The sequence below is a fragment of the Typha angustifolia genome, chromosome 15 (assembly GCF_048772165.1).
Source record: "Typha angustifolia cultivar Huaian chromosome 15, ASM4877216v1, whole genome shotgun sequence".
NCBI lineage: Eukaryota > Viridiplantae > Streptophyta > Magnoliopsida > Poales > Typhaceae > Typha > Typha angustifolia.
The window spans coordinates 17111364-17134686 of NC_133253.1; the positions used below are offsets into that span (position 1 = coordinate 17111364).

At 36.8% G+C, this 23323-nt stretch overlaps 3 protein-coding genes across 4 annotated transcripts; 1 reads left to right on the top strand and 2 right to left on the bottom strand.

Moving 5' to 3' along the window:
* Positions 1–25: 25 nt before the first annotated feature.
* LOC140777276 (temperature-induced lipocalin-1-like) lies at positions 26–986 on the bottom strand. Its single transcript, XM_073121284.1, has 2 exons — positions 418–986; positions 26–335 (listed from the first exon to the last, which is right to left on the bottom strand). The coding sequence occupies exons 1-2, from the start codon at positions 772–774 to the stop codon at positions 153–155; spliced, it is 540 nt and encodes a 179-aa protein (XP_072977385.1). The 5' UTR covers positions 775–986; the 3' UTR covers positions 26–152.
* Positions 987–2429: 1443 nt separating this feature from the next.
* On the bottom strand, positions 2430–9102 carry LOC140777275 (two-component response regulator ORR23-like). The gene is made up of 6 exons (XM_073121283.1): positions 8411–9102; positions 7956–8108; positions 7250–7663; positions 7075–7151; positions 5464–6747; positions 2430–2643 (listed from the first exon to the last, which is right to left on the bottom strand). The coding sequence occupies exons 1-6, from the start codon at positions 8529–8531 to the stop codon at positions 2572–2574; spliced, it is 2121 nt and encodes a 706-aa protein (XP_072977384.1). The 5' UTR covers positions 8532–9102; the 3' UTR covers positions 2430–2571.
* Positions 9103–15003: 5901 nt separating this feature from the next.
* Positions 15004–22650, top strand: LOC140778833 (protein DA1-like). 2 transcript variants are annotated; one of them, XM_073123705.1, is made up of 13 exons: positions 15004–15565; positions 15647–15812; positions 16630–16781; positions 17825–17915; positions 18117–18315; positions 18933–19053; positions 19123–19206; positions 20012–20131; positions 20381–20593; positions 20682–20744; positions 20853–20971; positions 21268–21326; positions 22068–22650. In XM_073123705.1, the coding sequence occupies exons 3-13, from the start codon at positions 16671–16673 to the stop codon at positions 22382–22384; spliced, it is 1497 nt and encodes a 498-aa protein (XP_072979806.1). In that variant the 5' UTR covers positions 15004–15565; positions 15647–15812; positions 16630–16670; the 3' UTR covers positions 22385–22650. The 2 variants fall into 2 exon arrangements, with proteins under 2 accessions (XP_072979806.1, XP_072979805.1); XM_073123704.1 differs by having other exon boundaries at positions 15004–15541.
* The last annotated feature ends 673 nt before the right edge of the window (positions 22651–23323 follow it).

A 23323-nucleotide genomic window follows, 5' to 3' on the forward strand; every position in this document is an offset into this window, starting at 1 on the left:
TCTCTTTAAAATTTCGCCACATATATTTCGGATATGATACACCAAAATTTATTCGGTCAATATACCACATCATACAGTACATACTAACCCACTTGCATTTCCGCACGCGAACTATACAGATAACCTCGCATAAAAGCTATAAGCTGCTCTTTTTATTTGCCAAAGATGGATTTGATCCACCAAATTCCCCTGTCCTTGGGAGCCGTCTCGCTCTCCGGCGGCGGGTCCTCCTGTGGCGTCTTGTGGATCTTCTCCACGTCATACCCTTCTTCTTTTGCTTTCTCTAACAGCTGGTTGTATACTTCCTCCTCCATATGAGGCTGCCTGCATAAAATCTATACAAGCCAAGAGATCGCTTTAGCAACACCACAAAGACGAACAGATGAATTGAGAGTTGGGAGAGCTACTCGTACTTACCCAGAGGTACTTCCTCGACGGCTGCCCAACGAGAGCGTGCTGGTAATTCTCATCTATATGGAGCACCCAGTAGTCTCCCACAACGGGAAAGATGGGGAGGAAAGGGGGTACGTAGAACTTGACCTTGAGCTTGGCCTCCTCGCTGTTGGGCTCCGCCTTGTACGCCGTGCCCTCGATGCTGCCGCGCTTGCCGTCCGTCCACGTCTCGTTGAGCACGTGGACGGTGCCGTCGGGGTTGAGCGTGTAGGTGGCGCGGGTGCTGACGCCGTTCTTGGGCTGGTTGGAGGAGGGGAAGGACGCGATCTCGTACCACCGGCCCATGTAACGCTCCACGTCCAGGTTCTGCACCGGCTTCATCTCTTTCAGTGTTTTGGGGGTTTCGGGGTTTAGCTTGGTTTGGTTTGGTTTGGTTTGGTTTAATAATAAAGAGGATGGGGTTGAGTCTTAGAGTGGTGTGGATAAGACGTTAGGAGAGGAGGAGAGACGTGGAGGGACGCGTGGTTACTTCTGGTGAGATTCTGGGAGGCTCTAGATTCTACTGTGAGTTAACGGATCGGTTTTCTGGATACCGAAGCTAGGATCCAAACCCGTCGTCCTAGGTTTGTACCTTGGCAATAAACAGGTATGAAGTCTTCTGCATGTGTCTATGAAAAAAAGATGTTATCTTGACGTAATAGTGAGGATAGGGAATTATGATATATTTCGGGGGTGAAAAAAAAAAAGTAAGGATAAATTACGCTCTGCCTTCTGTTCAAAAATAACAAAAATATGATGTTTCTCCATGAATAAATTATAAAATGGTACCATCTTTAAATATATATATATATATATTTTTTTTTGTGGGGGGCAATTATGTTTTTTTAATACATGTCATTAATGGTCGACACATAAGGATTAAATTCTTAAATTGAAATAAGAATAGGACTAAAATATAATTTAGCCTCTGAAGAAGAACAGCATAGTGGTGTCGTGGCATACAGGATAACAGGAGGATGGTAGATTAGGGAGGGACCCCCCAATCGAGTTGAAGTCTTTGAAGACGATGATCACCACAACTTATTTTGTTTCGGATGCATCCTTATTGCCTTTTTTCTCTTGACTCTTGCTGAGGTGGGGCCTTTCGCTCCTTTAGTTATAGACAAGGCAATGCGAAGAAACGGTTGAAGAGATTTCTTGGAGACAAAGGCTACCGATCTTCAAAGAGAGCTTTCCAAGGAGATGCTAATTTCAATGTTCTCAGCAAAGGAAAACACCTACCTGGCTACTTTGTAAAAGAAGAGCGTGTTCCAAACTTCACCAACAGACCAGCCTTCAAATCATTATAAACATTATTTATAAATAGGCTTCGTTATCTCTTCTTCTCTGCCGTCCAATATTTTTATACTTATTGATTCTTATATTATCCTTAAAAATTATTATTTTAGTCGACTATTATTTTTCGATTATTATTTTCCGCTCCTTATTTACTAAAATATTTCATATCGAATATAATAATTACACCACTATATCGGTTTACGACCAAAATAACCTACTTTGGTATAAACTCTCTCATGCAAGTTTAAAAAACAAGCACAACTAAACTAATATGAAAGTTATTCCACATCCAAGTGGATGCCTTTCATACTGATGAGCAGGACAGCAAAGTTCATATAGTAGATCAATAACACCAAGGCTGCTAACTATTACATGTATATATCTATATTTCACCAGTATGGTTTTAGAGCTTAAGTATTTTAATCGATCCATTCCATATTCACCTTACCCTAAGTTCCTCCAAATTTGACAGATTAATCTGGAAACTCTTGTTTCCACTCATGATAATCATGAGTCATGACAGGTTGTGATCTTTCAGTCATGCCAATATGCCTGAAAAGCTAGCTAACAAAAGAAAGTTGATCGGAGAGGACATGAACCAATTCCCCGTGATCATTTAGTTCTAAGATAATTAAAGCTACATTATTACCTCAAAATCCAAGGCTCAAAGAAGAGTTCCTAAATAGCGAACACCTATATCTCAAAGTTAGTAGATCTCAACCACCTAGTATGTACAACACTAAGGTAAATCATTCCGAGCAGAAAGCAGAGAGAATCTTACATAATGAAACAAACTCCTCTCAACTCGAGAGCAGAAGAAACCAATTGATACATAAACCTTCAAATGCAAGCACCTAGAGGATAAAAGTCACATCCCATGTCACCATCCATGAATGCGATGTCATCCATCTCCTGCATGCCAAACACATTAGGATTTATTACACAATAGACAGTTAAAAGTAGAGGAGATGGATTCTTAGACTCTTAAACAGTAGTTAAAGAAACAAGATATTCAGACAAATTGAAAGACTTATTTTCCAGGAGATTGATTATGCTCTGGATGACATAAGTACAGACTCATGCGAAATATTTTCGTAATATGACTATTTACACCGGCCTACTCTACTTGGCAGGAACAATGTGTTCCAGCGTCATAATTAATACTGGCACTTCAATTCTGCCAAGATAAACCTTAATAGTACAATACAAAATGCCAATAGGAAAGAGATGTGACTACACTAAAGCAAACAAAACCATCAAATATAGATCATGCAGAAAATATAAACTATATCCAAGAATTGGCCGAATAATCAATAGCAATTCAAACAGCACTCAGCACTCTCGCATCATTTCCAGTTGAGGTACCTTAAGGAAAATGTTTAAGCCTGAGAAATTCACACTGTTTTGGACAATTGAGTTAATGAGATCTGCAGCAAATTAATAGGCAACAGGAGAGTTTTCTCAAAAGCTAATGTTCAGGAATGCTAGTAAAGAAATTTTAGAAGCACCTAGTCTATTTGAGTGGTTCAAATATATAAAGTATGACAAAACAGTAAAAGATGGCATGACTTTCTACTAGATATGAAAGCAGAATAAAATGGACACTGGTAATACGGGAACAGAAGAAACAAGAACCTATAGTATATCAATCTCGGTTAGCATGTTTTACAAATACAATATGGCTTTCAATACCAAACAAGGTTTTATTACATTTTTCTTGTTATCTTTTCCGATTCTTTAATATTTGCTTCTAGTAGATTTTCTCAAAATTCTTGACCTGGAATCAAAATTTGGGAAACACAAACTGGTAATACTAAAACTTTATGGGCCATAGCAAAAACAAAATTTGAAATTGCTTTTTGAAATTTGGACTCTTTTAAGTGTTGATGGCCATCCAGTCTGTGTTTTACATTGACTATAAATTGTATTGCACTGCTTTTATGAGCTACCTAGGTCACATTACCCCATAAGCAGGCAGGTAGGCACAGAAGGAAAATGGCTAATAAGGTCATGGGACAAAAATCTACACAATGCATTCTTCTGTATAAATATAAAACAATATCATAGCATCAGAATATAACAAATATGATGTGGGAAGATATCTTAGTTGCGTATTTTATATGTAAACATTTAGGCTGGTAGATTTATATGCATAATTTAGATACACCTATAGCCTAGACTTTACAATTAGTATCACTATAAAGACCCAAGACCATAACTTTTGGTTCGAAAAAATTACGGGTACAAAGTCACTCATCCAACAGAGAAGCTCAGTTTAAGCTCATTCACTGATTGGCCTGACAACTACAGCTTCTTGTGCTTGACCTTGCTCAAGTTGGCATAATCTCCATGTCTGTACGAGCAACATAACCTAAATTATTTCACCATTCAGCTTGGCAATGCTTGTTACAGCCCTAAGTTTATCTAACTGATGTTGTATGGAAGAACAGATTAGTGGAAGATAATTGAATATGTTCCATATGGTGTAATAGTGGCATGCAAAATGTTCAGTTGTGTGGTACTTGAATTCATCGGCATGAGAGGGCAAGCAACACATATCTTTGCAAGCATTAGTCACACACAGGGGTCCTCATGCTGCAAATAGGAATTGGCAGAATTGCTCGTTTAGCGTAACAAGTAATCATCTCAACAGACTATAGTCTACATCATTCCACTAAAACCTTTTTTGTGAATTTAAGTATATATGGTAGTTGATTCACCTTTTTAGTCTTTTACAACTACTCTATTACCCCAAATTCCAAATGAAAATTCAAGACTGGGTAGAATTGACTGTTCACTTCCTCTAATCTCTAGTGAACAAAACTATGACCATCTGAAAGGATTGGTGCTAAAGTGACATTTCATTTTACCACTTCTAATCAATAAGGTTGTTGGTACGAACTGGTTAAATATAAAAGTGCACAATGGTTGCATATGTTTATTATGAAGTAAGCAGACAATTACTTTGCAAACGGGCTAACAAATAAAGGGATTGCATTATAAATTACGTTTTAGACGGTAACAATTGTATGTAGAAATTACCTTCAATAAAGCTGATATCAAGATGGAGAAAATTACCATCAAAAGAGTTGCCAGAAAAGTGATCTTTCTGTTGGCATGCTAGACCTTAAGCTATCATAACTAAATTCAACAGGTTTTATAAGAGATCTTCTATAAAGCAGTCCAAAGATGGTCTCAGACATTACAACTTAAGAGAAATTTACGATTTACCAAGTACCCATGAAGAAAAAATGGATATAAAATATGAATGGAACCAGTATTGAACAAGTTAGTAAGAAATAAGGAGAGAGGAAACCATAAGAGGGGTTAAACTAGTAAGTAAAGAGCTAACTGTTTTAGGTACCACTGAACTTCTAGCAAATAAAATTTTAAAAAGAACCCGTGACTCCATGATATGTTCATCAAATAACATATCATCCATGAGAGATGTTTAAGGATTAGGCTTTGGAAGCAATGAAGCAAGATGTGGTGACCCATTCAAAAGTTTGCACTCTACAAAGTTTAACTAGAAACTAAATGGTAGGTCAGAACCTCTAATTGTGCAATATCTACCTAATATCAGAAAATGCTTTTGTTAATGAAGATGAAACATATAATATAGCTCTTTATCCTAATAAATACAGGTGCGTATGACAGGTCACATGTTCAACCAATTATAAGCAATATATCCAGAAGGCTGTAAAGAACAGACTGATAGAGGCAACATCTAACCTGTTTGATCACAGAATTACCAATATTGCCAAAGCTGAAACTGTTAGAACTGAATCCATCCTGCAGTTTTGAGTTACTTGAAAGGTACTCATCCTTGTACTTTGGCTGACTATCTGTACATGACTTGTCAATCTTACAATGTGGTGCAACAATTTGAGCATTTATACTTGTTTGGGCAACCATCCTCATATCCATATTTCTACTAGAATTGAAATCATTTAACCTCTGAGTTGAAGTAAAAGGGTCGATAATAATATTGGTGCGATTTGATGAGCTGGGGAAAGAACTGAACACATAATTTATTTCATGCTTGAAATCTTGTTTCAATTCCTCCATTTTCTGTTTTGAAGTGCCTGCCGTACTAAAATTTAAAAATCTTGAAGCTCCCTCAATAGCCACAGGCATACGCATTGTGTTTCCACCAAGAAAGCTAACTTCACTTTGTATATCTCTTCCTAGTATAGGATCATGAGGAGCAGCTCCAACTAAATTGCAGGAAGGTATTTTAAGAGGGTTGCTCTCTGTTTGCGAGATTGCTAAAAGATTGGCTTCAATATTAGCTAGATTTTCATGATTAAATGAACCGTTTGAAGGTATATTTTCATCTGCAAACCCAGTTAATTGGACAGCACCCTGCCAGGATTCATTGCATTTGTCAGAATCAGCCAAACTAGAAGAAACTTCCCCACTCCCTTGGAAAGGTTCTGTAGTCATGGAAAGAGTTCTCATGGTAGAGTGGCTGCCTAATCCCTTAGACTGTGTTTGCTGTGGATGTGCTTGTGATAACAAAGGATTGTTTGTTACATTGACAAAAGAAGAATCACGGCTACCACTAACTAGTCCATTGTTAGAGAAGCCAACAGGCAAACCACTGTTCGCTTCCTGCATCCTCTTGTGCCTTTGCAATTGGTTTAGTTCCAATGACGTGGACATTCCCTGTAAGAAATTTCCATGCTGGCTTCCGGGTAGGTTCATGCTCTGGAAATCACTGAAATTATTAATGGGATTGTTGTTGCTGTTACGAATGTTCCCGACTTGTACAATTCGAGAAGGAGAAAGCCCTTGCAGTCCTAATCCAACAGAATTTGGCCTACTTAGCACTCCACTAGGTTGGAATGATGTAAGGGCTGGTAGATGACCAGAAGTGGCTGGTGAATGGAGGTTGCCAAACCCGTCTAGTGCACCAATTTGTAAATAGGAGGGATCTCTTCCTCCAAAAGCAGCAAGCATGCTAGCTTGCTGATTAGCCACAGCACTTAATCTTCTCAGGTACAGCCTATACTTCTGCATAGCAACAAAACCAATTATTTAGAGATCAAGTATAGGAGAGTAAGGCACCTAATAGCTGCCTTTTTGTTCATGATTTTGAAGCAATGACTATTACTATAAGTCATCCTTATGTATTAAAATGAATCGAGAAGTGAGAAACACCAACATTAGCGCCCGGATCGTGGTAAGACCAGTACATGGGAGTCTTCATGGAAACAACAGTATTTTCTAACAGGTAGAACCAGTTGCAGTGTAAATGTAGGGAACATATAGTATTGTATCGACATAATGCTGGTAATGAAAATGTAACAAGAAAGGAACCGATAATGAAAACTGACATGCCTGTAAATGGCTTGCAACATTCTCCCTTGTAAGTTTTTCAACATTCATAAGATCAAGTATCCTCTTAGGTACAGCCTCTGCATCAGATACAATCAACAGTAACTTAACACATGTTTCTCATTAGTACTGTTGACAGAAACCCTAACAAATAATGGAAAAAGGTACGAAATCTTACTGTCTATTCCCAACTGATTAACAGCAGCTACAAATTTACGGTGCAGTTCAACAGACCAAACAACTCTTGGCTTCTTCTGGGTGGATGGGTCCTCATTCTCTTGAGCATTTTCCTCATAATCATATTCCTCCTCCTCATTCTGATCCTTCCTTTTCCTATTGGGCTTCATGCTACGGTCAGATGATCCACTTGCATTCTGGCCCTGCCCACGTTCAGAATTTATACTCTGGGGCTTCTCATAGTCCTCATCAGTATCAAGATAACTGCGATCGCGGCTATCAAACTTCCTCCGCCTAACAACATGCTGCCATATATTCCTAAGCTCTTCAATCCGAACAGGTTTCAGAAGGTAGTCACAAGCACCATGTGTTATTCCCTTCATGACAGCTTTGGTTTCACCATTTGCTGATAACACTGCATTGCAAATCTTCTTCACTCAGTAAATGCTCCTAATTCATCTAAAGCAATCAAGATCTTATACAAACGTGTGAACTATTAAGTATTAAGTGCTAGAATTAGCAGAATGAGTGTTACAGTTCCTCTTTTTTTTCCCACTGTTCAAGGCATTCCATAATCAAAGTTAACAGTTCCTCTTTTTTCCACTGTTCAAGGCAATCATCTAAAGAATTGGCCTTCAGAAATGGTAAAGAAAATATTCTTAAGTACATAGAAACAGTTGCAAGAATGTGAAGCATCCAATACTTACTAATGACTGGGAGGTCCATTTCTAGGCCAACAAGCTCCAAAAGCTTAAAGCCATCCATGTCGGGCATGTGGACATCACTGATAACCAGATCAAATTTGTCCTTGTTCTCCCTCAACAGCTTCAGAGCTGTAATTGCCTGATTGGTTGTTGTCACTGGGAGGAGAAAATTACTAATCTGTCAAGAGATCAAACTAAAATTCCGAAATTCAAAACTACAGTATCCAGAACCTACGAAACCAGTACCGTTGCAGAAACAGAAACAATCAAAGGAAAGCACCAAGAATTGCTACAAGTTCTAGAATAGGAACTCATATATAGGAATAGGACAACCTCAAAATAACACCTTTTTACCAGGAAACCAATTCAAATGTCCACAAAAATAAGTACAAGCGAGACCCAGATCACCAAATTAACTGAGAAGAAATTAGATGAAGACAGAAGAAAAGAGATCCAACCATGATACTGGCAGCGGAGCAGCAGAGCCTCCAACAACTTGAGGCAAGTGGGATCATCATCGACAGCGAGTATCCGCATACCTATTGGAAATTGATCTCTACTTCCACCTTCCTTCTCCATGCTCCCCTTCCTCTCCTCAACTATAAATGTTATCAGTAACCTTCTCAACCCAGTGAGGAAGAAAGAAAGAAGCAAAAGCAAGCACTCTTGAACCGGGGAAAGAGAGCTGCTTCAGCTCCCAGAGGACCCAAAACCCCTCTTCACCTATACTTCTCAATTCCCTGCCAAGAACCCAGAAGTAGCTCCAAAAGCAGCAAAACAAACAGATAAATAGAAACCGAAGTCGGCGACCAACAAAGAGAAGTAGAGATCAGAGACAGAGAGAGAGAGAGAGATGGGGATTCTTTGAAAGGAATCAAAGTGGTCGATGGGTTGGCAGAAAACAGAGATGGTAAGGGTTGATAGATAGGAATGTTTTATGGGAATTGATGGGGAGTCAAATGGGGAAAGCAACAACAGAGTATGGATGTAAGGGGGGACCTCAATCCACACACCTCAGAATGGAAGCACCCCTCTCTCTCCCCCCTCTCTCCTCTCTCCTCTCTAGCTCTCTCTAGCTTTAGTACATCTTTAATTTGCTCTAGCCATTAATGAGCATTTAGAAGCTCGGGATCTATTAAGAAGCTAGCTTGGCAGCGTGGGGAAAAAGATAAAGAAAATCTAGAAAAGGATAGCTTTTTGTCCATTACTACTTATTTTTGTCAAGCTTTAATGATACCTTGGTGTTAGTTTTTATTAATCGACTTACTATTTTGCTGTGAGTCATTCCATTTATAAGCATTTATTATACCTCTCAATGTGTATGTATCCTTTTCTATGAAACTAAACTTATGGTAAATGCCAGGATTCATAGGGAAATTAATTGTGACAGAGTTCCTCCCATTGCTATCTGGGAACTGCTGCATTTATCAAACCTTCTACCTTGTCTAGTTAACTATCCCTTATTCCATAAGTTTGGAGCTACATTAATATATATATATATATTTATTTATTTTTCAATATTATATGGGCAAATAAGAAAAATTGAATACATTTATATCTTACACTAGAAAATATATTTATTATTATTTTTGTGTGCAAATGAACGTTTTCTTATGCACTGGTAGGAGAATAATTCAATCCTTGTGATATGAAAATTTTTCTGGTAGGGCATTTCTAGGGGTCACTATCCTTGTGTACCAGCTGCAAGGCACAAAGCTCCACTGAAGCTTAGGTTGGTGCTTTACAAGGGCTTCCCTTCGCCTTTCTTAGAGCTTCCAAGGTCTTTGTCAAAGACTTAAACATTGTAATGGCATTGTACTTCCAATGAAGGCTATTATTATTTATCCACTTGAATTAAACAACTTTAGAAAAGATATTCAGAGTCCTTTACCAGCTAAGACCTGATATGATTCTTGATCTAAAATATTTAATATTTAAGTTATCTCTCAGATATTCTCATTGTAAGCCAGAAGCAAGAGTGAAGCAGTATACATTCCATCGTAGCGAATGCTATACGATATTACATTATAATCTATGCCATACTGCCCTAATAATCTAGTAACATAACATGCATATTTATCCTCAATTATGTTTGACCAAGTAGAGTACAGCGTGGTGCATGTGATACATTTAGAATATATGCTTTTAATTCTTCACGTGGTCCGATACATTGATCAGGTAGGTTCCAGATAATTCAATAAACTTTTAGTAATTTAAAAAAAAATAAAATAAAAAGTCCTTCAGTTTATTAATTTTAATTATGTTTTATGAGTTTGATATGTTAAAACAGTGATCTAAATGTTGGCCTTGAAGCAGTGTAATAATAATAATTTTGGCCCTCCAAGAAAGTTAATAGAGAAGGTAAATATATATATATATATTTATATATATCAATCTCAGGAGGGAGACGATTCGTCCACGTATTTACAAACTCTGCTTCAAAAATAAAAAATAGGTCTAATTGAAGAATGGCATTCTCGTAAATTCCATCAAAAAAAAGAAAATCAAATAAGCATGGACCAGTAACCTGTCCACGTCCTCCCTGGGTGTTGCTATTGCTAACACCCAGGAGGACGCGTTTCGATCTCTCATTAACCAGGACCGTCCCGCGTGGGTCCCACGTGATATCAGCTCCACGTATACCACCGGCTGTCGGACGTAGAGAAACCGACACGTGCGGAACCCGTCCATCGTTTCACTGCTCATTATCCCATCCGTACACGTGGTCGACGATCGCCACCTCCGCCCGGCCGAGTTCCTGACTATTTTAAGTCTGCTCGTCGAATACTGCACTCGAGCAAACGAGTTCCAAATTTATTTATAGCTTCTGGTCCGCGTCAATGCTATCTTGAGATAAATATTGTTGGTTAGTAATTTTATCTACTATAAATTTGATACGTATAAATAGCCAATGATAGATGTAATACAATCGCTCAATGTCTAAGGAATCAACTGTTTATACAACAACATATATTTTACTCTACATATCAAAAAATAGCTCACTAAATTAGTGATATTTATTGAAAAAATTACCATATTCCTAAGCAATAAAAGTTACATAGTCATCTAAATAAGTTTAGAATTCACATGCTAAAGATATAAATTAATTTAATCCAATATCATCACAAAGGATAATAAAGACATAAAGTTCTATAGTTATGATAAAAACAACAGGAAGAATAGACGTGTAGATACACAGACCTAAAAGACTTAGGATAAGCTTGCAACTCTGTGATAGTATAAATACACATATGTAAAAGACTTAAGATTAGCTTACGGCTCCATAATTTAGCAGTTATAAGTACACATCACTTTGATCTCTAAAGATCGAAAAGGACCTCTAATCAATAACACAAACCTAAGAGAAAATAAAGATACAAATGAGCCTACTAGCTGAAAATAAAAAGCCCAACACCGTTTGTAGTTGTTGGCTAAGAGTATGAAAATTTAGGCAAAATACGAATAGGAGTATGATGATGGACACCAATATTAATGTGCGACTACTGTCCGTGTTCGATCGGACAGTGATACTCTTGGTTGGTCCGAGTTGTGTGGGGCTTTTCGTCTTGCCATGTGGTGATGGAATCCGGACCTTTTGATCTTATTTGATGCTTAATATATCACCAACAATTTAGTTTTTTCATCACACACTGTTTAGATTTAATTGATCGTCCCAAATTTGACATGTAGCTAGGTTGGCCCAAATATAGTATTAAGTGATGGAGACCATTAATAAATCCAAGGCCCATATTGGGCCCATTGGACCTCATAAGTCCAGCTTGGGAGGCCATTTATACTTTATAGACTATTTAATAAACGGGATTTCTTTACAAAACTTTCAAATATCTTAATTGTCATTACAATTTTTAATTTAAAATATAATAATTACCACCATTTTTTTTACTCTTTCGGAAGTGCATATAGTTAGTATTTACCGGAATATTTCTAACAAATTATTGTTAAGATTAACATACACATATTATTAAAATATTATTCTTTCTTGAAATTTACTGTATAAAATATTTATCAACTTTTTTTTTTCCTGAGTGAAAGAAGATATTTTGTTGTACTATGATATTGCCTAAATTATTTGATAGTTTTTGAATATTTTAAATAATTTTATACAATGGCACAATGATTTTTTTAATCTAAATTTAATTTAATCGTGATTAGTTATATCTAACTAATATAATGATATTTCTGAAAGTGCGGGGTGATTTTTTTGTTGAAATGGTGAGTTATATTAACTTAACTCCTCACCCAACAACTGAATCAGAGTCCAAAGTAAGTAAGCTACAAAAATCAATGGGGATCAGATTGATTGGCCCAATCCACATCTTGTTCAATCTAAGGCTACTTTGAGCTGCGGCCCAATTCGCCACTCGGTTTACCTCTCGGTACACATGTTTAACTCGGATATTTCGAAAGCCCTCAAGATACTAATGCACTCCTCAATGAGATTTCTAAGTAGACAAGAGCTGGATTCCTTACCCCTCGGGATCCTAGCCAACACAAGACAGTTCGTCTCAAGAATGGTGGCTTCCATTAGCTCGACGCACCGAAGCCCCAGCTTGATAGCCCAAACTTCCGCATGGATCGTAGAGACACTTAGGGTAGGGTTCCCAAACTGCCTATTTTAAGTCTCTTTTGTCGTTCTTAGCAGCCATACCGGCACTACCTTGAGTTGCCACCTCTGCAAAAGCCTTGTCCGTGTTAATCTTTATCTAACTTTCCTTAGGCGCCACCCATTTAGCCATTCTTCTTGCTCTGGCCCTAGCTGGTTTTTTTGCCTTTCCTAGCATACTCCTCAGCCATTTGCTAAAGCTCGCCACACCACGGTTGTCAAGTTCATTGGAGTCCCACCGAACACAGCCGCATTTTGTTGCTTCCATACGTGCCATAGTGTAGATTCGCGACTTCTCTCATGCATTTGTCCTGGCTCGGATTCCCATGCTATGCAGCCATAAGCCAATTCAAGGCCACCCTCAAGTCTTGCACATGCATACTATCACGCACCCTTTGGCAAACCTCTTTGCTAAATACACACGTGAAGAACAAAAGCTCACTCATCTCGTTATACAAGCCACACAACACTCCTCCGGCACTGTAATCATCATGCGGAGAAAGCTTCTCATCGACGGTTGGATCCAGGCTAGCTTAATTATGATGTTTTGAAGAATGTAATAGTAACTATGATATTTTCATGATCCACTAGAAAAAGGTGTGTAAAAGAAAGGAATACAGGGGGTCTGAGGATCATTGACATAGATGATATGAACAAGACTTTGTTAGCTAAATGGTGGTGGAAGCTTATAAATTCTGATAATCAGTAGTAGGTGGACAGGGTTATGTAAAGGTATTATAAAAGACTCAAGTGGGTGACTTTGATCTTGGTGGTTCTAACAAGGCCTCTCTGTTCTAGATAGGGGCGATGCAGACAAGCAAGATTTTTCAGACTGGAATGAGTTGGGAGCTAAAAAAAATGAAAAGTATATAAGATTTTGGAAGGATATTTGGTGTGGTGATTCCAGCTTAACAATCAAGTTCCCTAGATTGTTTGAAATTGCTTTGAATGAATTAGTTAATGTAGGAGGTACGATAGAATTCGAATTTTAAGAAGAATCTCACTGAGCATCTGAAAAGTGAGAAACAGGAGTTAAGAAATTTGGTGGAGAATAGTGGGGTATCTTTTCTAATAAAATTAAATGGAGACTTGTGAGCCAATAAAATCTATACGGTGAAATCTTTGTATTAATTTCTAAATAATGGTGGGATCATAACTCAGGCATCTTCAGATGATTTCGAAATTGAAAATCTCTTTAAAAGTCAGAGCTTTTCTTTGGCTTATGTGTCAAAATAGAATTTTAACAAAAGATAATCTGCACAAAAAAGGTTGGAGTGGAGCTACTAGATGTATGTTTTGTACCAAAGAGGAGTCTGTGGACCACCTTTTTGTGAGATGTAGTTATTTTTAGAAGCTAATGGAAAATGTGGTGACAGCTGCTGATTTAACCAATATTCCTAAGCATACTAACGATTGATTTTTTAATACCAAGGTGACTTGTAGAAAAGAGTTGAGAAAGTGGTTGCTTATTTGGTTATGACCCTAATCTGAAATGTCTGGTTGGAAAGGAACAACAAAGTTTTTAATGATAAAGCCAGATCTTGGAAAGATATCTAGCATCACATAATCTCTTTATTTGATTGCTGGGCAGGTTTGCAAGGATATAAAGCGGTGAAAAAGACTAAGAAGATAGCTCAGATCATGGACATTCATGACTAATGCGAGAGTTTTGGACTTGTTTTGTTTTGATAATTACTGAAGAAAGTTTTAGATGTTATGTCTATCACAATTATATAATGCTATTTGGGTTCATTTTAAATGTGTAGTTCTTTTATCCTTTTTATCTTCTGGATAGGGCTTTGTTGTCAATGGTGCTATTTGAATGTTGGTGAAGGGATATATAATGTTTGTTGGTGTTCGATGAAATCGGGCACTTGCTGACTTCTGTCAAAAAAAAAAAAAAAATAGTAATTGTGATATTTAAAAAAAAAATAGTGACAGTTGTGTAAAAATCCCTTAATAAATATTGCATATCATTTAAAAAAAAGAAAAAAAAAGAAATTGCCTATGACATCTTACTTTATTTCTCTATATATACTTTGATTATTTTTATCTCTATGTGGTAAATTTTAGTGCCACGTGCATGTATCATAGCAGTATTCGAGATTGATAAATATTAAACGCTATGGAAAAAAAAAAGGTTTTATGCCGTGGTTTTGGACTTCTCGATCCTTTTGGTTGTACTTCATCATCACGTCGATGTAAAACAAAGCAACAGTCTTGTTGACGTTGATGGTAGACCAAATTAGATTTGAAAACGTTTCGATCCGGTAAATTATAAATTTTGTAAGGTTTGACACCATATTCTTTTTTTTTTTCCTTTGAATGAACTTCCCTATGCGAAAATTATAATCCAAATAGGCTATAAAGGATGCAATCCGACACATCATCTCTCTGGTTGGTGAGTGGGTTCTGGACAAAGTCGGGAATCTTTAGCCCAACCACTGCACTTGTTTTGATCCTTGGTCGCTTCATCCACCTCTCCACTTCCCCCTCTCTCTCCTTTACTCTTCTTTTTTTTTTCATCCTTCGATTAAAGCATGATACGTTACTATTCTTTGAGTTGCATGCAATCTTTTTAGATAACAATCAAATCAAAGAAAAAAAAATTAAACCTTTATACTTTTATACCTTTCCCTTCTCTTTCGTTTTCTTATAATTTTTTTTTTTTTTTGGTTAGATCCATGCCTTTCCTTGCCTTTGCCCTTTTCTATCTTTTTAACAGTTAAGACCGACACTTCTAGCCTTTCTACTATGGTATTGAGGAGTCCTCCCGTGTGAAGGGCGCAGGACCCACTTGGGATGCAGCTCCGAGAAGCGTGAGAAGTATTCAACTCCCACATGGGTCCGATGACCTCCTCCCGTATCGGATCCCCTGTGGTTTTGGTGATGAAACAGGGGAACTTGAAAGGGGGAGAAAGCTATTGAAAGTTTTCCTACTTCCGAGATCCGATTGATTAATGTGGTAATTGGACTGCCTATGGAGAAAGTTCTGTTCTTTCCTGGAATTTCATTGGTGATTTACTCGATGGCGATGGAATATTTGTTGGTTTATTTATTATTTTTTCAGATCGGAAGAAGAGAGAAGAAAGAGTAATCGGGCATTCCACACAGGATTCAACCTTGTTTGTCGATTCTTTGGGGGGATTGTTTGGCGGATTTGGCTTCTGGGCCAAAATTTTGATGCGGGTCTCTCCCAATTCCACGAAATTTTGCATCTTTTGATATTTTTTGAGGTGAGACTGTTGCGAAGAATATATGTCAGTTATTATCATACCTTGGTGTCCCGATTATATTATTAAGTACCATGCTGTTAATGTATTCGTTTAAACTTTTCTTTGGATAGCTTATAGAATTCGGAACTACCTTTTGTGGTTAATCTCTAATTTTGTTCTCTCCAAGTTCCATCAAATATTGCATCTTTTGATAAATTTCTGGGTGAGTCTGGTAAGAGCAATATTGGGTCTGTTACCATATCATTTTCTTCCAATTCCGCGTAGGTGTTAATAAGGTTGGTGGTTGTATATAGCATACAACATCTTTACATGCTACATTAAAGCACTGCTCTGATAGACCTATGCTGCTGGACACCTATGCAGCCGCATATGCATGCTGTCCCATGGCCTTTTCTCAACAGATTAACAACATAAGGAATTATGTGATCCTTAGTTGTTTTTCTCAATTACATTCTTTTATTACTTGTAAATCATTGCATTTTTAGATACAAAGTCTTTCTTATTTCTTTTAGAGATGCTAAGTAATATGTACTTGAGTTTCATACTGTGTGTGTATGTACATAGGTGGACTATGAGTTATTTACGAAATGCATCTGCATTTATGTTGCCTTATGTTTCAAGATACCATATATTTGATGATGTAATGTTCATCTCAATACATGACGAAGTACAAAGAAGAAACATTGTCAAAGTTGTGTTCTAAAATATGAATTTGAACTTTTGGACTCGTAATGTTGGCAATCGTCATTGGAAACTAGAGTTCATGACTTTTGCATTTTCTCCTGTTTCATATGATTAATTAAATTTTGTATTGCAGATAGAGTTTTCCTTGGGTGTATAAATATAACAAGTCATATCATGGGTTGGCTGAGCAAAATTTTTAAGGTGTCCAGCCATAAAATTTCAGAAGGGCGATACAATGGGACGTCAGGGAATGATGAGTTTAGGGATGAGCCCTCTAGCTCTTTGGTAAGTCTTTCGGAGGCAGTCCATCGGTGAAATTTTGAAACTTATTTTTCTCTGCACTAAATAACTCTTATTTTATTCATTATTTACTCTTTTGTCTCCTAGGATGAACTATTAAAGAAAAAAAGTCAAAACTGTGGGTCAAGTTAATTAACTGAAATTTATCAATTTAACTTGAGAATGATTTTAGCGGAAACAAACTTCTTCCTTTTAGTAAATGCAATTAATCTAAGTTTGTAATTTTTCATTGCTTTTCCAATATACTGTCAGATATCTAATGAATGCTTAATTGACAGGTAATTATGATCAGAGAAATCTATCACAGATTTTATTGTGCATCATCTGACCTTTCCCTTTTGGATAATTTCTTTTCTCATATTCTAGTAAATAATGCATATTTAATTTTATTTATTTCTAATATGACAAGGATAACAAATCTTAGATAACACAACCCAATCAGACTGTGATTGGCAATTAGGCATATCCTACCAATTCATGTAAACCTGTCATAGCCGTAAATCATTCTGACCTTACACATGGTTGTAGGTATTAACTAATGCCTTTTTACTATGAAAATACATTCCTTCCACTGAGTCATTTGTAACTTCTGGCAGGTTACACCACTAAAAAGGATACTGACAATTTTCAATACATGTAGTTGATCTTAGTTAATATCTAACCAGCTGCATCAAGGACGTTAATTCGCCATGGCACTCACTTTGAGCTGTCGGCAACATTCATGATGTGTCTACTCGTAATTTCTTATTCCATTTACCTTTTGGGTTTATCATTTGTATTTTGGGTTGATATATGGTGTCAAAAAGAATGTTAGTCCTTAAAACTTTTTTTGTAGATATTATCTACTAAAGGCTCATATTTATGACATGAGACAGTTGTGTTTCTGTCATGTATAAATTTTGGTATTTATCAGCGTATCTATGAATCTTGCTATTGAGATGATGCATCTTTTGTGAACTTATATGTCAACACTTCCTATGCTCTTCCAATTATTACTAAACTAATATCATTTTATATACTGAATGCAGAATACATTTTCAAATTATGAAGATGAAGATATTGACCGTGCTATTGCACTTTCCCTATTGGAAGAAGAACAGAAAAAGGCAAAGGCGATTGGTTAGTAAAACATCTTTTGCTCTGTCCTTCTTTCAGGTTTCCTTTTTTTTTAAACTCTCACAAGCAAGATTCCTTTTTCCTGAAGAAATAATATAGGTGATCAACGCTGCAAGTTCATATTATTGTCTTGATTCATTTATGAGAATCATATCTTCTTATGTCTATCAAAAATTGCTTGTTGAATTTGTTTCTCCTATTTAGAGAATGAATCACACTTGGAAGAGGATGAACAACTTGCAAGAGCTTTACAAGAAAGTCTGAATGTCGAATCTCCACCTCATGAAAGTGGCAATACCTATGAACCATTACCTCATGAAAATAGCGATAGATATCAACCGTCACCTCATGATAATGGTGGTAGATATCAACCATCACCTTTTCTTTTTTCTTCTGGATTCAGGTAATTCTTTGTTTGTTTTTTATCTTTTAACATGAATTCAGAATCTATTGTCATCATTTTCCAGCAATATTTTTGGATGAACTTGCCACTTCTGTATCAACTTTCACGGTATTGACCTAGTTGTTATATTGCTTTCAACTGTTATTATCATCTATTTAGCAGTGTAGAACATCAGTCTGGTAGTAGTAAGCCATTTCTTGGATGCAACATGGGGCCTGAGTAGGGCAAGATGTAAAAGATTTTAATCTCATTCTGAAGAGGTTGGAACAGAAGAGGCTGTTTCCACTTTTCCGACTATGAGGCCATAACTACATGGATGGGAGGAGCAAGCATACATTTACATTAAAGGATACCCTCTAAATCATAAGACAGTTGAAATTGATCAAGTACATGTTAGAATCATAGAAAGCAATCTTTAGATTGGTAGAGATTAGAGGACAATATAAACTGAACAACATTTATATGGATAAAATGCTAAGTAGACTATTCTGAATTTACTTTCATTCTGCATTCATGCAGATTTCTTTTTGCATTTTGAATGCATTTCTACATGTGGAAAAAGAACATCGTGCTGTTTCTTTTTCTTACATAAGTTAGTGTGCCTACCATTGTTGTAGGATATGTGCTGGATGCAATACTGAGATTGGTCATGGGCGCTTTCTCAGCTGTATGGAAGCTGTTTGGCACCCAGAATGTTTTCGTTGCCATGCTTGTAATCAGCCAATATCTGATTATGAGGTAATATGATCATCATCATGCTTGACATCTCTTATAGATATATCTGAAATTCACCTGCTTATTGTACAGTTCTCTATGTCTGGAAATTACCCATATCACAAATCTTGCTATAAGGAGCAATACCACCCAAAATGTGATGTCTGCAAGCAATTTGTAAGTATATTGTGTTCACTTGAAACTATATTTGCTTCTGACACAGTTTAAGTGATTGTTTATTGCCTATAAGTGTGAAGCTGAGACATTAATTTAAGAAATATTATGCTAAGTGAAAGTAAAGGAAATTCTTACCCACAACTTCTGATCACTTTTGATTCTGTTGTTACTTATAATCTGAAAGTAAGTAAATGGAGATCTCATGATAAATGCCACTTATGGGCTAGCTTATATAGTGTTGTTGACTTATTTCTGGATTCTGATCTTTCCATATGAGAAACTTTATGGTTATACGATTCCACATTCTCTTTATTTTTGGGGCCTTCCAATAACCACACTTTTTTCCTTCTCCTAATTTTGAGTTTTTGACAAGTCTATTGCTCTTTGAATAGCTGCAGACATCGCTGTATGTGTATTTGTCTCTTTCTGTGATCAGTCAGGTCCCAGATAACTATTCAATACTTTGATCAACAATGCTGCTTTCCCCAAAAACACTTGTAACACCCCTTAGTTGTTTATGCAAGTTCCTCTTTGTTGGCATAGAAGGGCTTTTGATGCGACCCCCAAATAAGACTAGGTTCTTTTTTTGGGTGTAAGTTCAGCTTGCTAGTTATTATTCAATATTCATGAGTCCTGAATCGAGTAATGGCATTTGTGAAGCAATGACCTGATGTAAAAAGAGACTGAGTTGGATCTTGTTGTAATGTAATGATTTATGGGCTTGATTTATCTAGTAAGATTTTAACTGCATCTGACAAATCTCTGTAAAAGTCCACTAAGTTTAATGTCATCTTATCATCTCCAGATTCCAACAAATGTGACTGGCCTTATTGAATATAGGGCGCATCCTTTCTGGCGACAAAAATATTGCCCTTCACATGAGATTGATGGTACTCCGAGGTGCTGCAGTTGTGAACGAATGGAGGTTGGTTTAATATATTTGTGAAAGAGATAATCGTCTAAGTTTCACTTTAGTTATTGTACATGTTAAATTGTAGTCAAACATATTCAGCTGGTGACTTTATCATACTAGCGTGTCTATTTCTAATCTTCTTGGCACACAGGTTGCTTTCGGAGTTGGTTTCACTCACTCTTTGACATTGTTGATGATATCAAATTGGTCTCTTGTTTTAGGCGCACATTATTTATTCTCTTTCTGTTTCCTGTGACTCAGCCGAGGGACATAAAGTATGTTACTTTGGATGATGGACGTAAACTCTGCCTGGAGTGTTTGGATTCTTCTGTCATGGATACTACCGAATGCCAACCTCTTTACCTAGACATTAAAGAGTTCTATGAAGGTTTAAACATGAAAGTGGAACAGCAAGTTCCTCTTCTTCTAGTTGAGAGACAAGCTTTAAATGAGGCTCTGGAAGGAGAAAAGAGTGTAAGTCAGATAAATGGATGTGCTAGACATGCATTTATTGTACACAACTTTTGTTTGTTTTGACTCATTACTTTTCATTGATGAGCAGGGACATCATCACCTCCCTGAAACAAGAGGCCTCTGTCTATCTGAAGAGCAGACTGTCAGCACGGTGAGATGTCTTCAGCTTTATAACACTTAGCTGCTAAGTAGATTGTCTTGTAAAATTTTTGCATGTCAGTTCTGGGGTTCTCGTTTTCATAAAAAGAACTATTATTAGATATCAAGGAGGCCAAGGATTGGAGCTGGAAACAGAATCATGGAAATGATAACCGAGCCATATAGACTTACCCGGCGATGTGAAGTGACTGCAATTCTCATTTTGTATGGTCTCCCCAGGTAAAATTGAATTTGTGCATCTCTTTGCAATATAATTGGAGGTGCTTATGTGATTTAGAAGATCTTTTTTATTAAGTGGTGAGATCTTATTAACACCTATCCTCGTTTTTGGTAATTGCTGCATTATTTTTTCTTACAATAATTTGAGCTTTGAACATATCCCACAAACCTATTGAGTGCTAATGATGCCAGATGAGAGCTTGTCTTTGTCATGTCTAATTGAGTAGTTACTATGGATGAATTTAATTTACAGAATGTGTTCTATTTGTTCAGCATGTCTGGTATTCTGTTTGCAGATTATTGACAGGTTCAATTCTAGCTCATGAGTTGATGCACGCATGGCTGCGACTTAAAGGTACTTGCAACCAAAATAGAATGTGATACTTTGTTATTTGCTTTCTTTATTGTTGTCAGTCTGCATTACTGATTGAGCTGATTAATTTTCTAGTTAATCTATTTACTGTGTCTTGGAAAAATTATGGACAACTAACTTTGTCAGAATGTCACATGAATGTATGGTAAAACAAAGGAATAACAGAGGAATAAGAGTCTAGTTTTTGAGGCAATAATTGCATGCACTAATGTGAAGTGCCATAATTTTTCGTCTTACTTGACTTAGCCATGCTTTGAGTTTTGAGTTGCTATCTACTGTGTGGTAATATCTTTAAACCATAATAAGTCTTCTTAAGTCAATTGTGTTAATGACTTCAACTCATCCAGGAGTTATCAATATCAGGAACCTTTGATGTTGAAGTCTCTTGGGTCAATTGTAGTAACTGGTTTACCCTTACATTCTTTTGTTGGTTATGAAGAGTAGACAAGCATACGGGTATATGAAGCAATGATAAGATAATGTTTTGAAAATATGATAGAAATCTTATTACAAGTTTACGTTATGTTTCGTATGTTAAAGAATCACAATTTTAGTATGATATAATTCTGTAGATCGTAGTCTATATAGTACCGAAGCTCAAAATATGTTACTAAAGAAATGTTCCTTATTGTTTGCTCAACCAACCAACCGAGTAGCACACACTTGCGTTGCAGTTTTACCGTCCTCATATATATAGTGCTACTATGCATTTGGCTCTTGCAGGATATCGCACTCTCAGTCAAGAAGTTGAAGAGGGCATTTGCCAGGTTCTGGCTCACATGTGGTTAGAGTCTGAGATAATGGCAGGGTCCGGTAGTAATATCGCATCCTCTTCCTCATCCTCTTCATCCACATCATCTAAAAAGGGTACACGATCTCAGTTCGAGAGGAATCTAGGTGACTTTTTCAAGAACCAGATTGAATCAGATACTTCACCTGCCTATGGAGATGGCTTTAGAGCTGGCAACCAAGCAGTTCTTCTGTATGGTCTCAGAAGTACGCTTGACCATATCAAGTTGACAGGGAGCTTCCCTTGTTGATTGCCACGGTGATTTATCGACTACTGATATCCGATTTTTAACTCAGCCCTAATATTGGAAGTCTAGGGCTTTAAGATTTCACAGATCATGCCATTGATTACCCATACCTGTAAGTTGCACTTGACATAATCGATTAATCCTTTGTACCATGGACATTGAATTGGTAAATTAAATCAATAAGTGTGAAATGTAACCAACTGGAATTTTGCAAAAGAACTCTATAGCTGTCCTATATGATTGTATCTATGATTACATATTCTTTTCAAGCACTACACGAGTTGATTTTGATATCAGTTTGAATTTATGATCATGTTGATACGAAGTATGCTGATAGCAAACTGTCTTCTTCTATTTTCCGTCCCTATTTTCATTGAGCAAAGTAAATAGAACTTGTAACAAAAATTGACCCTATAGGCCTTTTAAATAACACAACCAGAATAAACCAAAACAACCATTCATCATATAAAAAAAATAATCTTACTATCATCAAGTTAACATTTAACCTGCTACTCAAACGGAAACTATCACCACCAACTAGACAAGTATCACAAAGCAATTTATTTAATATCGCAAGGGAGCAGCAAAATAATTTCACAGCAACAGCAACAATCTTTCTCCAAATCTATCATCTTGTTCAGAAAGTAAGCATTCATCAGTCCACGAGCCATTTCGCAGTCTCCTCTTCTTGAATCCCTGCCGAGTAGAGAAATAAGATCACCTTAAGTGAGAATATAGCAACTATTGGCCAATCACTTTTGAAAACTGTTTCAAAACCTATGTCTCGAAGAAGAGTCTCCTCTAACATACATGAATCCTACTAGCTAGTTTGCTTTTCAAATTGGGCTACACTATATCCTGCTCTAGAGTTTTTGCTCTTCAGCAACTTATGTTCTCCACGTTCTGAGGAAGGTTGTACATGTACGTACATATGTAGCTCTG

Coding starts and splice junctions, on each gene's coding strand:
- LOC140777276 (XM_073121284.1), bottom strand. CDS start 774: ATGAAGCCGGTGCAGAACCTGGACGTGGAGCGTTACATGGGCCGGTGG. Junction 336..417: donor CGTCGAGGAAGTACCTCTGG/GTAAGTACGAGT, acceptor TGGCTTGTATAG/ATTTTATGCAGGCAGCCTCA.
- LOC140777275 (XM_073121283.1), bottom strand. CDS start 8,531: ATGGAGAAGGAAGGTGGAAGTAGAGATCAATTTCCAATAGGTATGCGG. Junction 7,664..7,955: donor AATGGACCTCCCAGTCATTA/GTAAGTATTGGA, acceptor TTTGCAATGCAG/TGTTATCAGCAAATGGTGAA. Junction 2,644..5,463: donor GTAATTCTGTGATCAAACAG/GTTAGATGTTGC, acceptor TTTGGCATGCAG/GAGATGGATGACATCGCATT.
- LOC140778833 (XM_073123705.1), top strand. CDS start 16,671: ATGGGTTGGCTGAGCAAAATTTTTAAGGTGTCCAGCCATAAAATTTCA. Junction 17,916..18,116: donor GAAAAAGGCAAAGGCGATTG/GTTAGTAAAACA, acceptor TCTCCTATTTAG/AGAATGAATCACACTTGGAA. Junction 20,594..20,681: donor CTCTGGAAGGAGAAAAGAGT/GTAAGTCAGATA, acceptor ATTGATGAGCAG/GGACATCATCACCTCCCTGA.